Source organism: Rutilus rutilus (assembly GCF_951802725.1).
Source record: "Rutilus rutilus genome assembly, chromosome: 23".
Taxonomy (NCBI): domain Eukaryota; kingdom Metazoa; phylum Chordata; class Actinopteri; order Cypriniformes; family Leuciscidae; genus Rutilus; species Rutilus rutilus.
The window spans coordinates 7,923,767-7,936,478 of record NC_140233.1 but is presented as its reverse complement, the minus strand read 5'-3'; the positions used below and the strand labels follow the sequence as shown (position 1 = coordinate 7,936,478).

General features: G+C 38.3%; 1 protein-coding gene across 1 annotated transcript in view; it reads right to left on the bottom strand.

Annotated features, from left to right (window-relative positions):
* The window catches only part of LOC311283567 (GTPase IMAP family member 8-like), a 73,992-nt gene extending 67,938 nt beyond the window's left edge, over positions 1–6,054 (bottom strand). The window contains exons 1-2 of the mRNA XM_084398062.1: positions 5,921–6,054; positions 4,511–5,215 (exon numbers count right to left, since the gene is read on the bottom strand). Of these exons, the coding sequence (XP_084254188.1) occupies positions 4,511–5,215; positions 5,921–5,942 (727 nt within the window). The 5' untranslated portion in view covers positions 5,943–6,054. The remainder of the gene's footprint in view (positions 1–4,510; positions 5,216–5,920) is intronic.
* Between the last annotated feature and the right edge of the window lie 6,658 nt (positions 6,055–12,712).

Sequence of the window (12,712 nt, the reverse complement as noted above, 5' to 3'; positions counted from 1 at the left end):
AGTCTTGAATAGTCATTTCAGTAATTAATTAATTTTTACCATAATATAATTGCTAAATTAGGGTGGCTCAGACGACACCGTTCGAGACACTCAATTTCTGTTTTTGGGGGGAATAGCTCATCTAGTCAAAATAATGTGAGAGCCCTTATGCTGCTGCTGCATCCCCTCATGCTGATAAAGCTGTCTCTATATGCTGCTGCTATCTCCTCATACTGCTGCTGTCCCCTGACTTCTGCTAATTCATGAATGGTCAGGGGACTCATCTGATCAGAACATACTGCTGCTGCTGTCCCCTGATTCTGCTAACTCATGGGTGGTCAGGACTCATCTGATTATAACACATTGCAAATTATCTGTATATTCGTAGATTACTAAGCATAATTGTTAAAATAAAATCATCCTCTGTATCTCAGAGGATTGCCAGGTGTGGTTTTGTTTGGGGGGATATTTTAGCTCTCACAGTCCTAAACTGTGTGAGCGTTCCCTAATGCTGCTGCTGCTGTCCTCTGACTCTCTGCTATTTCATGGTGCTCATGAAAGGTCAGAGGACTCCCTGAACAGAGCCATACCGCCAAATTTCAATTCCGGAACATCAACTTGTTTGCAATCTATTCAATGAAAATTCTTTATTTTTATTGTCTGTGTGTTCTTGACTTTATGGACCTGACAGAACTGACTTTATTAATAAATATCTCAGAGATTACGTTCACAACATTTCCCACCTGAATATGAGACAGAATCATCGTCTCTGATCCAGATTCTGTCAGACGGACGACATGTTCTCGGCCCGACTGAGTCAAATAATCATAGCGGCCCTCTGGAATGTACACTGGCAATGAATCATGGTTTTCATGGTTAAACACTTCTCCCTCCACTCCACAGAATTTATTAAAGGATCGTAAGGAGTCTTCTCAGTTACTGATGGAAGATCATTTTCTCAGTCACTTTCCCCTTCAACCCTTCATCTGTGGCCCTCGAGACCATCCAGCTCCCCAGCAGCCTCAATCTGAGCTTCCTGACGCGAGTGTGAAAACACACCAGTGATGTCATCACGGATCCTACAGAACAAATAGAATAAATCTGCTTCAATATAAAGCCTTGGATTGTATTTATTTGGTCACGTTTTCTGGGATGATTGTTTACACTTGCTGTATCACTGTAAAGGATTTCACTTAAGAGATGAATTTTAAACACATTTCACTGTATTTGTTAGTTTATAGCTATGTGTTTTGTGGGTTAAAATGGGTTTGTAATGTTTAGGACCTCAGTTATGTTTATCTCTAATATGTCTGATGCCTTTAGAGTGTTTGACAATGAAATATTGCTGTAAAGCTAAAAAGAGACAGGAACACGTCTTTATAAATATCTTAAATATTTTTATGCAGTAGTTTGATGTTAAAACGTTCAGTATCGCCATGAGAAATATGAAACCAAATGCTATAAAAAGATCTTTCATATGTTCATACAGTGTGGATTGTTGCTTTGACATTTTATAATGACCTTGGACGATTGTTGCAAACTATCCCAAGTCTGAAAGACTTTGAATATCAGGTCTTATGTTTTGGTTACTGTATTAACTTAAACTCTGACTTAAGAGTTAAAACAATGACATATTATGTTTTTATTTGTTTATTTATTGCAAAAACATTATGCATGCATATATTCTATAAGTTTTAAGTTGGTTATATAGAGGAATACACACTTTTTCAAATTATTTGATTTTAATGACAAAAGATGCTAAATATTTTATGTAACTGAAAGCAGTTACCCTGAGAAGTATAGCCTAACACTTGACAGTTTGGTTTGGATTTTTTTATACAGTCATTTTAAATATATAAAACATTATGATGTCAATATTATACAGCATCCTCTTCATTCTTAAATGTTGAGATCTTGGGCATGTCATGTGCACCTTTGATTTCTGAATGTCCCACAGGCTCAGGAATGGAGCACAAAGCCTTGAATCCTGAGCTGTGAGAGACAATTGAATGTAATGAGCTACAAATTATCCTGATATCGATCCGACTGAACCGTAAGCTGAACTTCTCATCTCCGGTCACTGTTGGGGTGGGGGTAAATGAGTAGATGTGAAGTGAATTGATGTCAAAGGAACAACTGACAGATCTGTCAAAACAATTTATTAATCAGGTAGGAATAAAAAAAAAACAGGGAGATTAAAAATGTAAATGCACAATAGACTCTTTCACACTTACAAAAGAGCATTAGTAATCTGTCTTCATGAAAACGCTCTAGTGTGTTTTTCACAGGATATATTTGGTGAGAAATATTAAATGACATCTCTTTAATTTTATTTGTTACACAATAACAGTTAAGAACTCCTCAGAAATGTTCCCACACAAATATGAGTCAAACATATTTACAAGTTTTGATGGCAATATTAACAAAGAGAGATCTGATTGGTTACTGCACTTATTAAATAAAACGTATTTTAAAAAAATATTTGGAGACTTTACATCATACAGTTACACCAAGTTCCCTGATTTCTGAACAGAGACAGTATTTTGAAAGAGATTGAATTCATGACAATACAATATTCGTAATTTCTTTAACTGAAATATGGCACTTGTTTTTAAAAAAGTTATATGAGTCCACATTATTTTAAGCATTTTTCAAAATTATTATTAACGTCAATTGTAATTACTGAATTAAAAACTTTATTTTAACTTTAAACACTTAATTATTTATTACTTTATTTATATATTTACAAAATTGACAGCAGCTACAATATAATCAACATTTATTCATATGTACTGTGTATGAATTATGGGGTTAGAATGCTCTAGCAAAACGTTTGAACAGAGCAATGTTATTAAATACACAAACATTATTATTAAACATTATTAAAATTGTTAAAAATGTTGTTCACGGCTCATCCACATGTTAACTAGGGTTATACTGATACTGTACTTCATTTTTTGGTAAAGTTTTGTAGTCATAATATGAGAAATGAAAAAGCTGTTACAATAAGCAATATGTCAACACAGGAAATAAATTGGGTTTGTCGGGCAGCTTCATTTGGGTCTTTAACTGCTTTCTTCTTCTGCTTCTGATATGTTTGAACTGCAAGCAGAGCTTCTCATAGACGTTGTAGACCGCTCATCTCCGCTCACTGCAACATACAAACAAACAAAACCAGCAGAAAGTTATTTTCATTTTTTTGAATTAGAACAACACAGTGTGACAATTCTGACATTTAATAGCACATTTAATAGACAATAGCACATAAATCTAATAAGTTATAACATAATAATAATATACTTTTATAATAACAAAAAAGTTAGTTTAAGGTACTAGATACAAATCAACACACTGGCAGGTAACACACACTGCAATTAGATGTTCTCAGGGAAATCAGGGGAATAAATATATTTAAAAGTATTTTGTTAGGTTTTATATTTTAAGGGTGTTTTATACAACGGTTTATCGGATTGCCAAATGTCTGAAAAAACATTATCAGCATGATGGTATAAAACTGTACATTTCTCATCTATCACCACCCTCTGCTACTTCTACCAACGACGGAAATGAGTGCAGGTAGAAGAGCAAAATATGTAAAGAACGTTGCTTGAATATGACTGTATTGTATTGCAATAGGCAGCATTTCAATGTTAATATTAAATTAAATCTAGTACTAATAACATAATTTTGCACATACTACAAAAAAAAAGAAAGAAAAGAAATTGTGTGCTGTAGTAACAGAATTGATATACCACAAATCAAAACCATAGCGTTGAGTAGCCATGATGAATGAAAACAAGCTCCTGCATTAACTTAAAAAATATTAAACTAAAAGTGAATTTAATCATTTAAAATATGTTTTAAATAATACATTTAAACATTTAAAAAAAGATATATATACTCACTATATGGTGATGGTAAACCCATGCTATTACAACTTTCCTGGAGATATGAGCCACCCTCGAAGCTGAAGGGTGAATCTGACCTGCTGTCTGCTCCTGCTCCAAATGAACCGTAAGCAGATCTTCCCATAGACCACGTGTCAGACTTCTCAACTCCTCTCACTGAAATATTTCATAAGAACAGGGTAACATATTAATGGTATGCTTGGGGATTCATGGGTTTTGACCATCATAATAAAAAAAATATAATGGTACTATTCTCATTTCAGTGTCACCAGTCCAGTGTATAACAGAGGAGAGATGACATGAAACAATGATGTTCATTTACGTAAGACAATGATTTTACAACATTCAAAAACAAAATATTTTATTGTTTTCTATGGATTTGGTAAAGGAATTTCCGTTTTCAAAAGCACACCCAATGAAGAACGGGATTGTTTAAGAAATATGGGCCGCCTTCTTTTATGGGCCGTCACTGTGAGCTGTTTTGAACACATCTATTGCGAATGCCTCGACAAATTGCAATTAATAACAAGAAGTTTCATGTTATTATTGCTGTGACTGAGTATATTAAGTAAATCATGAAAATGTAACAATGTGAATATCTGCATTATAAAGTATGTGCTCACTCATCTGTGATCTGATGCTTTCTCTCTGTTTTTTCATCCTCTTCATTCGTTCTTCTGCTCTCTCTTCCTCTGCTCTTCTTCTCTCTTTCACCTCCTGTAAAATATTTCTGTCTATTTCAAAATGGCGGCCGTTGTTTAGTGCCACTGTCTCCTCAATCTTCTCCAGCAGCTCCTTGATCTGAGTGTCATCACTCCTGTTGAGATTGTTGAGAACATGATACCTGTTCCCACATTTGTCCACCAGCCGCTGGAGATCCTGTCCTTCACTCTCAATGTGCTGCTCTATAGATGTGTCTAACAGAGAGTCTCCATGAGTGAACAGCACTATAGTGTGACTCCAAACTCTCTCACTGAGAAGATCCAGATGATCCTGCAATACTTTTCTCTGAGTCTTTATAAATCTAGTGTCCACATCTATGATCAGTAGTACAGCGTGTGGTCCTGGAGGACACAGAGACACACTGAGCACAATCTCCTGTTTCAGTCTCTCAGGACTGTCCTCTAAAGTGTAATTACTGAACCATCCTGGAGCTTCAATGACAGTGATGTGTCTGTCTGCTACTTCTCCATGTCTCCTCACACACTGAGATGATCTCTTCAAGTCAAACTCCTCTCTGCCCAGGATGGTGTTTCCTGATGAACTCTTACCAGCTCCTCTATATCCAATCAACACAATCCTCAGCTCTGAGAGATGTTGAGCGTCACCTGAAACAAAGAGAGAATCAAACACACTTCTTAAGGCGAGTGACATCTTAAATCTCCTTAAGTAATCTGTCTTTGTGAAAAATGGGTTCTTGAAATAAAGTTTACTGTATCTGTATTAGTGTCAAACTACACATTATTGATTAAAAATGACACATAAGTGTATCTCAAATTAATTAAACTCTTAAATCAGAGTTGCACAAAAGTTACTGATGGACAATAATTGTGAATTATAGAAAATAAAATAGCTTAATTTTAAAGATCTGCACACAAAACATAAGAGGTCTCAGAACACACAGAGTAAGCAAGACAAATTACAAATAGCTTCAGAATAATGTTTTCAGAGCAAATAATTAAATTGTCCTCTAAACCAGTGAATAAATCTCTCTCTTGTGTGTGTTCACAGTTGGGAAAGTGTTATCAATGCACTGGCGGCCTTTAGCACCAGCAAATACATGACTGTATTATATTTACATTCATTTACTAGATTGAAAGAAAGACAAAAAAGACAATTTGTAACTGCCTATAATTATAAAAGACTTCATGAGAAAAAACTAAGCCGAGCCTAAAGTTGCATACACATATCCAAAATCGTATCTGTAGACCAATATGAAAGTGAAAGCAGTAAAAGTGTCTCACACAAACTGTAAACAATTTGCCATTTTTTTCTTTTATAAAAATAGCTTAGTTTACGAGTGAAATACTTACCGATGTCCATTTTACTTGACATATTTTATTTTTGACTTAGTTGGAGCTCCAAATGAAATATAGTTCCACCAGCAGTCTAGTAGTTTTTACTTGCGAAGTACTTTCACGGTGTGTGTGTGTGTGTGTGTGTGTGTTTGACAGGTGTCGTGCCGAAAAGTGATGGTCCGCCGAAAATTGATTGCCGTCCGCGGGAGCGCGCGCAGCGTGTTAAAGCTGTATCGCCCAGTCTCTTTACGACTACAGCTGCTTTTATGTGGATCAAACAGACATGACTTGCAAATAAACATCAGCTTATGTCCGTGGTAATAGTGATTGAAGCCTAAAAGTGACTGAAGCCTCTACTTATTGATTGAAAGGTTATTTCTGCCCTGAAATGAGTTGATTATATTCATGAGGGTTATATTTGACTGATATAACTCACCTAGTACTTTTTTTACCTCTTAAAATACCTTTAGATGGCCAATGCAACCATTATAATGCAGTATTTCACCTGCCAAAAAGTGATTGAAGCCTCTACTTATTGACTGAAAGGTTATTTCTGCACTGAAATGAGTTGATTATATTCATGAGGGTTATATTTGACTGATTATAACTCACCTAGTACTTTTTACCTCTTAAAATAACTAAAAAGTACTAGGTGAGTTATAATCAGTCAAATATAACCCTCATGAATATAATCAACTAATTTCAGTGCAGAAATAACCTTTCAATCAATAAGTAGAGGCTTCAGTCACTTTTTGGCAGGTGAAATGTCGCATTATAATGGTTGTATTGGCCATGTAAAGTTATTTTAAGAGGTAAGAAGTACTAGGTGGGTTATAATCAGTCAAATATAACCCTCATGAATATAATCAACTAATTTCAGGGCAGAAATAACCTTTCAATCAATAAGTAGAGGCTTCAATCACTTTTTGGCAGGTGAAATACTGCATTATAATGGTTGCATTGGCCATCTAAAGATATTTTAAGAGGTAAAAAGTACTAGCTGAGTTATAATCTGTCAAATATAACCCTCATGAATATAATCAACTCATTACAGGGCAGAAATAACCTTTCAGTCAATAAGTAGAGGCTTCAATCACTTTTTAGCAGGTGAAATACTGCATTATAATGGTTGCATTGGCCATCTAAAGGTATTTTAAGAGGTAAATAGTACTAGGTGAGTTATAATCTGTCAAATATAATTCTTCTAAAGGAAATCAACTAATTTCAGGTGTTGTAAACTCAGAATCGAAGACCAGGAGACTTGGTTGTTTCTTCAGCAGGATTCTTTATTGAGAACACGAGCTGTCGGTAGCTGCAGTCACCAAGTCTCACTAAGTGAATGTTCACTTACAGTTTATATACATTTAAGGGCAGGAACCAAAATGAGACAGGTCTCGGAACCTGTTCTGGACTGAGAGTGCTGCCCACCCTAATTCACTCAGCATATCTATTCAAATGCTGAGACCCGAGTACAGGACTGGCAGGACTTTCTTGCTAAAACACAAACTCCAAGAGTTTCAGTAAAACAGGACTGACCGGAGTCTTTTGCTAGAAAACTCTGCTAATAATAATTTATACCTAACCTTAACATGCTAAATTCAATGTAAACCTAAATTAAACATTTTTATACATTTGCAATCCCACATTTGCCCCTTGGCGAGTTCTTAAAAACCCTCACAAAATACAAATTTAGACACTTAAAAGTTAATTCTTGTAACTTGTGTAAGTAACAGGCACATAGCAAGTTCAATCTTGTAATTTGTGTAAGTTACAGGCACAAAGCAAGTTCATTCTTGTAACGTGTGATAGTTACAGGCACATACCATGATCTGTGTTGTTCATCTGTAATTGCATGTTGACACAGAAACAAACATGCAATTAGGGTCCGTGAAGTTCTTACGGGTAATATTCTTTTATGGTTGGACCAGTCATTTTCTTGTGTGAGGCGTGAGTCATTTGTTGAATGAAACACTTGATACTGTGGAAGCATACGTAGAACGCCAGTAGGAGAAATAACAGCAGCATTGCTATTTCTTTAATCCACAGCCAGGGTTTACCAATCAAGTTTCCGAACCATGAAGAATTGTCTTCAGTCATCTGGTGTAATTTTGTTGAAAGATCAAGAATGTCTTGTTGGATTTTGTTCAAGTTCTCTGTTGGATCCATTAACCCGGTGCAGGACTCAGGGCCGATAATGGTGCAGGCTCCCCCTTGCGTTGCAAGAATGTAATCCAAGGCTACTCTGTTCTGTAAGATCATTATCTTGTGCGAAGCGAGAGTGTTCGTGATGTTGCCCAGGGCCAAAGCTGTATCATTGGCCAATTTCTGTACAGAATCCGACAGGCTTCTGACTTGATCGAGAGCCTGCATAACACCATACGATGGGATTAAAGCTCCAAGAGTTCTTGACCACCACGTTTGAACACAAGTGAGTCCTGGAATGCAGCCATCTTTGTTGGTAGAAGGAGATGAATCATGTAACTGTGGAGAGCTTGGAGTGGAGTGTGTGTTTTCTCTGATAGCTGGCAGAACATAAACCAGGGTGCACCTGCCGTTGAATTGGCTGGGTAGGATGCTGTAGACAGAAGTTCCACATAACCAAAAAGTGCCAGTTGGTGGAGGAATCATACACCACTGATTTATTGCAAAAATTTTCGGTAGGGATGGGTTCCTGGAGAGACACTCGATTATGTCATTTTCCTGTTTCTTCTCTGTAGTAGTAACGTACACATGGGATTCATCTGTTCCTCTTTCAATTACAAAACTGCAACGTTTACGAGGAATTTCACCCAGTGGAGTCGATGCTGGAGCATAATTTTCCATGCACCAGTGGAACATCATTGGCAGGAGTAGATCTGTCATGATGGGAGTAGCTGAAGTTAGGTTGCAGGATGGTAGTCCAGGTATGCAACACTGAGAAGCTGGAGGAATGGTTACGTTGTGACATGTATCTTTGTTGAATACTCCACTGGTATGATGATGGAATAAGGTACACGTGTCACATTTGGAGATAGGGTGTGCAACCCATGGGATTCCTGCTCCTACAGAAGGTGCGTGTGGCATGCAAACGTTCTTTCCAGCAAACAAGGCATTTCTTGACATATTCATCAGCTCTAAGAATATGTTGTTTCTGGGGTCTACACTTTGTGCTATGTCAATGATGGTTAGGATTAAGGCAATCTTGATCATGTTGCTTGATGACTGAAGTTCCCGTAGATGAGTTTCTGCGTTGTGTATTTTTCTTCTGTGTTGGTTGTAGTCTCTGCAGTTGGTCTAGTTGTTTTCTGGAGGTTGGGTCTTCATATGCAGGTGTGTAGGTCAGTGCATATGGTTCTCAGGATAACCGTCAAGTGGTATCTGCACAGAGTTAAGAAAGAAAAAAAAAAAGAAAAAAAGAACAACTGCAACAGACCAGTATTCATTGTAAAGACTGCAAACATTAGGGTTGTATCCTCTGTTCAATCTGTATCTGCTAATTGTGGTTCCTTCTTTCCCTATTTCTTAATTCATGAGACACCTAAAAGGAACAGTGAGGTGAGGATGGACTATGGTTGGGAAGGGCCTATAAGGGAATCTTCACCGCAGGGTTGGCCCCCGAAAGCCTGTTGCTTCCAGTTCTTCCCTGGGCTCCTCACTGGTCCATGTGTCCTATCCTATCCCTGTAGGGGGAGGAACCACTTTGCAATGTGACACATGAGTCCATGTTTTCTTTCCCTGGCACAACACTGCAGCTGCTGTAATCAACATTACTTGATGTGGTCCATGCCACTTAGGTTCTAACGGCTTGTGTCTGAATGATTTTATCATGACCCACTGACCTGGGATGATTGTGTGTCCACCCTCTGGTGGAGTCTGCCAACATGACTCAACTCTCTCTCTGGCACTCTGTACTGCCTTTGTAAGGTTTTCACAGTAAAAGATCAGGGCATCTGAGGCAATGTGAACATCAGCATTTCTAAGATCAATCACACCTGGCATCTGCATTGGACGTCCTGTAATAATCTCATGAGGGCTCAGTCCTACTGATCTGTTAGGTGACGCTCTCATACTACACAGTACAGCTGGCAGCGCTTCAACCCATGATACTCCTTCCTGATGCATTTTGCTTAGCCTGGTTTTGATTGTTCTGTTCGCCCTTTCAACCTGTCCTGATGCTTGTGGCCTGTAGGGACAGTGCAGATTCCACTTAACCTTCAGCATTCTAGACACTACCTTGACTACCTGTCCTGTGAAGTGTGTACCTTGATCTGAGTCAATGCAATCTGGTAATTTTCCCTTACAAGGGGGCAAAGAGATGTAATCAACTTGCAAGTGACGAAATGGTCCTGGTGGAGCTGGGGTGTGTGCTGCTGGTGTAATGGCTGCTGGTACATCATTATTTTTCTGACATGTAACACACCTCTTGGCTGTTTCTGTGGCTACATTTCTGAATTTTGGATTCCACCATTGATTTGAGAACCTGTGATTCATCGTTGCTGGACCACTGTGACCCAAATTGTGTATTTTTTTAGCTAAATATGGCAGCAGTGATTCGGGAGCAACATACTTTCCCCCTTTGGTCCAGCAGCCGGATAAATCCACTGTGGCTCCTTTATCTAACCATGTCCATGCTTCATATAAAGGAACGTCTTTGTACAGATCAATGATTGATTCAGGGGGCAGAATTGTCTTCTGTGCTGTACTACCTGCCTGTTTAGCTGCTACATCTGCAAGAGCATTACCTTTAGCTTCTGTAGTGTTAGTTGTGAGATGTGCTTTCACTTTGATCACCACTAATTTCTTTGGAAGTTTCATGGAAAACATAAGATCTTTCACTAATTCCGCATGCTTAATGGGGGATCCAGCAGAAGTTAGAAACTGTCTGCTTTGCCAAATGACACCAAAATCATGAATTACCCCAAAAGCATACCTGGAATCCGTGTAGATATTTGCAACCGATCCTGAAGCTAGCGTGCATGCTCTAGTTAAAGCTACCAGTTCTGCAGCCTGAGCTGAAAAATGATCTGGAAGACGACCTGAAGCTACCACCTCAGTGGTGGACGTTACTGAATAACCTGCTCGTCTGTTTCCTTCAATTACTTGAGCTGAACCATCAACAAATAACTCAAATTCTGAATTTTCTATGGGAGTTTCTGCTATTTCACTTGTCGCTGCTTATGTAAGCGTAACACAATCATGAGTCATTTCGCCTTCATCCTCTAACACAACTTCAGTCATTGCAGACATCATTCATGATGAGGGGTTCGTGACTGGTGCACGCTGTAAAACAATGTTCGGGGCTGTGAGAGTAGTTAACCAATTTCCCCAACGAGAGGAAGTGACAGAAGTGACTTTTGCTTGATTCATTAGTGCGGACACTGCGTGAGGGCATTTTACATTTACCGTCTGACCTAACACCATTACTGATGAAGCCTGAAGCGCTAGATGAACTGCCTGTACTGCTCTGAGGCATGGTCCCATACCTTGAGCTACTATGTCAAGTTTACCAGAATAGTAATGAATTGGACGTAAACTGCCCCCATGATCTTGCATTAGACATGCAGTCATAAAGCCCAAGTGTTCATGGACATAAAGCACAAAGGGTCTATCAGATTGGGCAATTCCTAATGCTGGTGTTGACATAGTGCTCTCTTCAAATCATTGAATGCTTTGAGGTGAAGTTCTTCCATACAAACAATATCTGAATCTTTACCATGGCCTTTCAACAAGTCATAGAGAGGCTGAGCAATTGAGGCATATTCTTCAATCCACGGTCTACAGTAACCTGCTGTTCCTAAAAATGAGCTTAGTGTTTTAATGGTAGTAGGCGGAGGTATGGCTTTGACTGAAGCCGTTCGATCCTGTGTAATAGATCTATTTCCTGCACCAATTGTTTGACCCAGAAATGTGACTTGCTTTTTAGCAATTTGAGCTTTGTGAAAGCTGCATTTGTGTCCTTTTTTATGCAAATAGTCTAACAATGCTGCCAATTCAGTTTGATGTACCTCGTGATCTGTTGAGGCAATCAAAATATCATCGACATATTGGATAATAGTGGACTGTTTTACTGGACATTCTGGGTCACACAAATCACGTCTGACAGCCTGATGGTATATGGTCGGGGAGTTTTGAAATCCCTGAGCCAATCGGGTCCACTGATATTGTTCATGGTCAACTGTGAAAGCTAACCATGGCTGGCTGTCAGAGTGCAATGGTACAGAAAAGAATCCATTAGACACATCAATTACTGAAAAAATCTTACAATCTAATGGTAAGCCATTACAAATTGTAGATGGATCTGCCACTAGCGGGGTGATTTTATCAATGTTTTTATTGGCTACTCTGTAGTCTATGGTGAGTCTCCATGTCCCATTGGATTTCTTGATGGGCCACATGGGTGAGTTACAGGGACTGTTGGTTTTAACTAGCACTCCTTGTCTCAGGAGATCCATGCCTAAAATTGCACCTGTATTCAATGGAGCACATAGCAATTTTGTCGTCAGAGTTTTCAGGCCAAATTGTACCTCTATGGGTGGGGTTTCATACAAAACAGAATCTTCACCTATTACGCCAGTTAAAGAAAGTTTGGTTTTCTTGTACGGGATGTCTAAACCTTTAGCCAATTTTGTAGGAATTATTGTAATCTCTGCACCTGTATCAAGCAAAAAATCAATCTCTTTCTCTTTTATGCTACCTTTCACAAAAATTATTTTGTCATTATGATGGATTACAGGGGAAAGGTAGCTACTCACAGCCCCAACAATTAGTTTTTTTCCTGTTCTTTTTGTGCTCTTAGAAGAGCCTGAACGAGCTGTCCTAAAGTTTCAG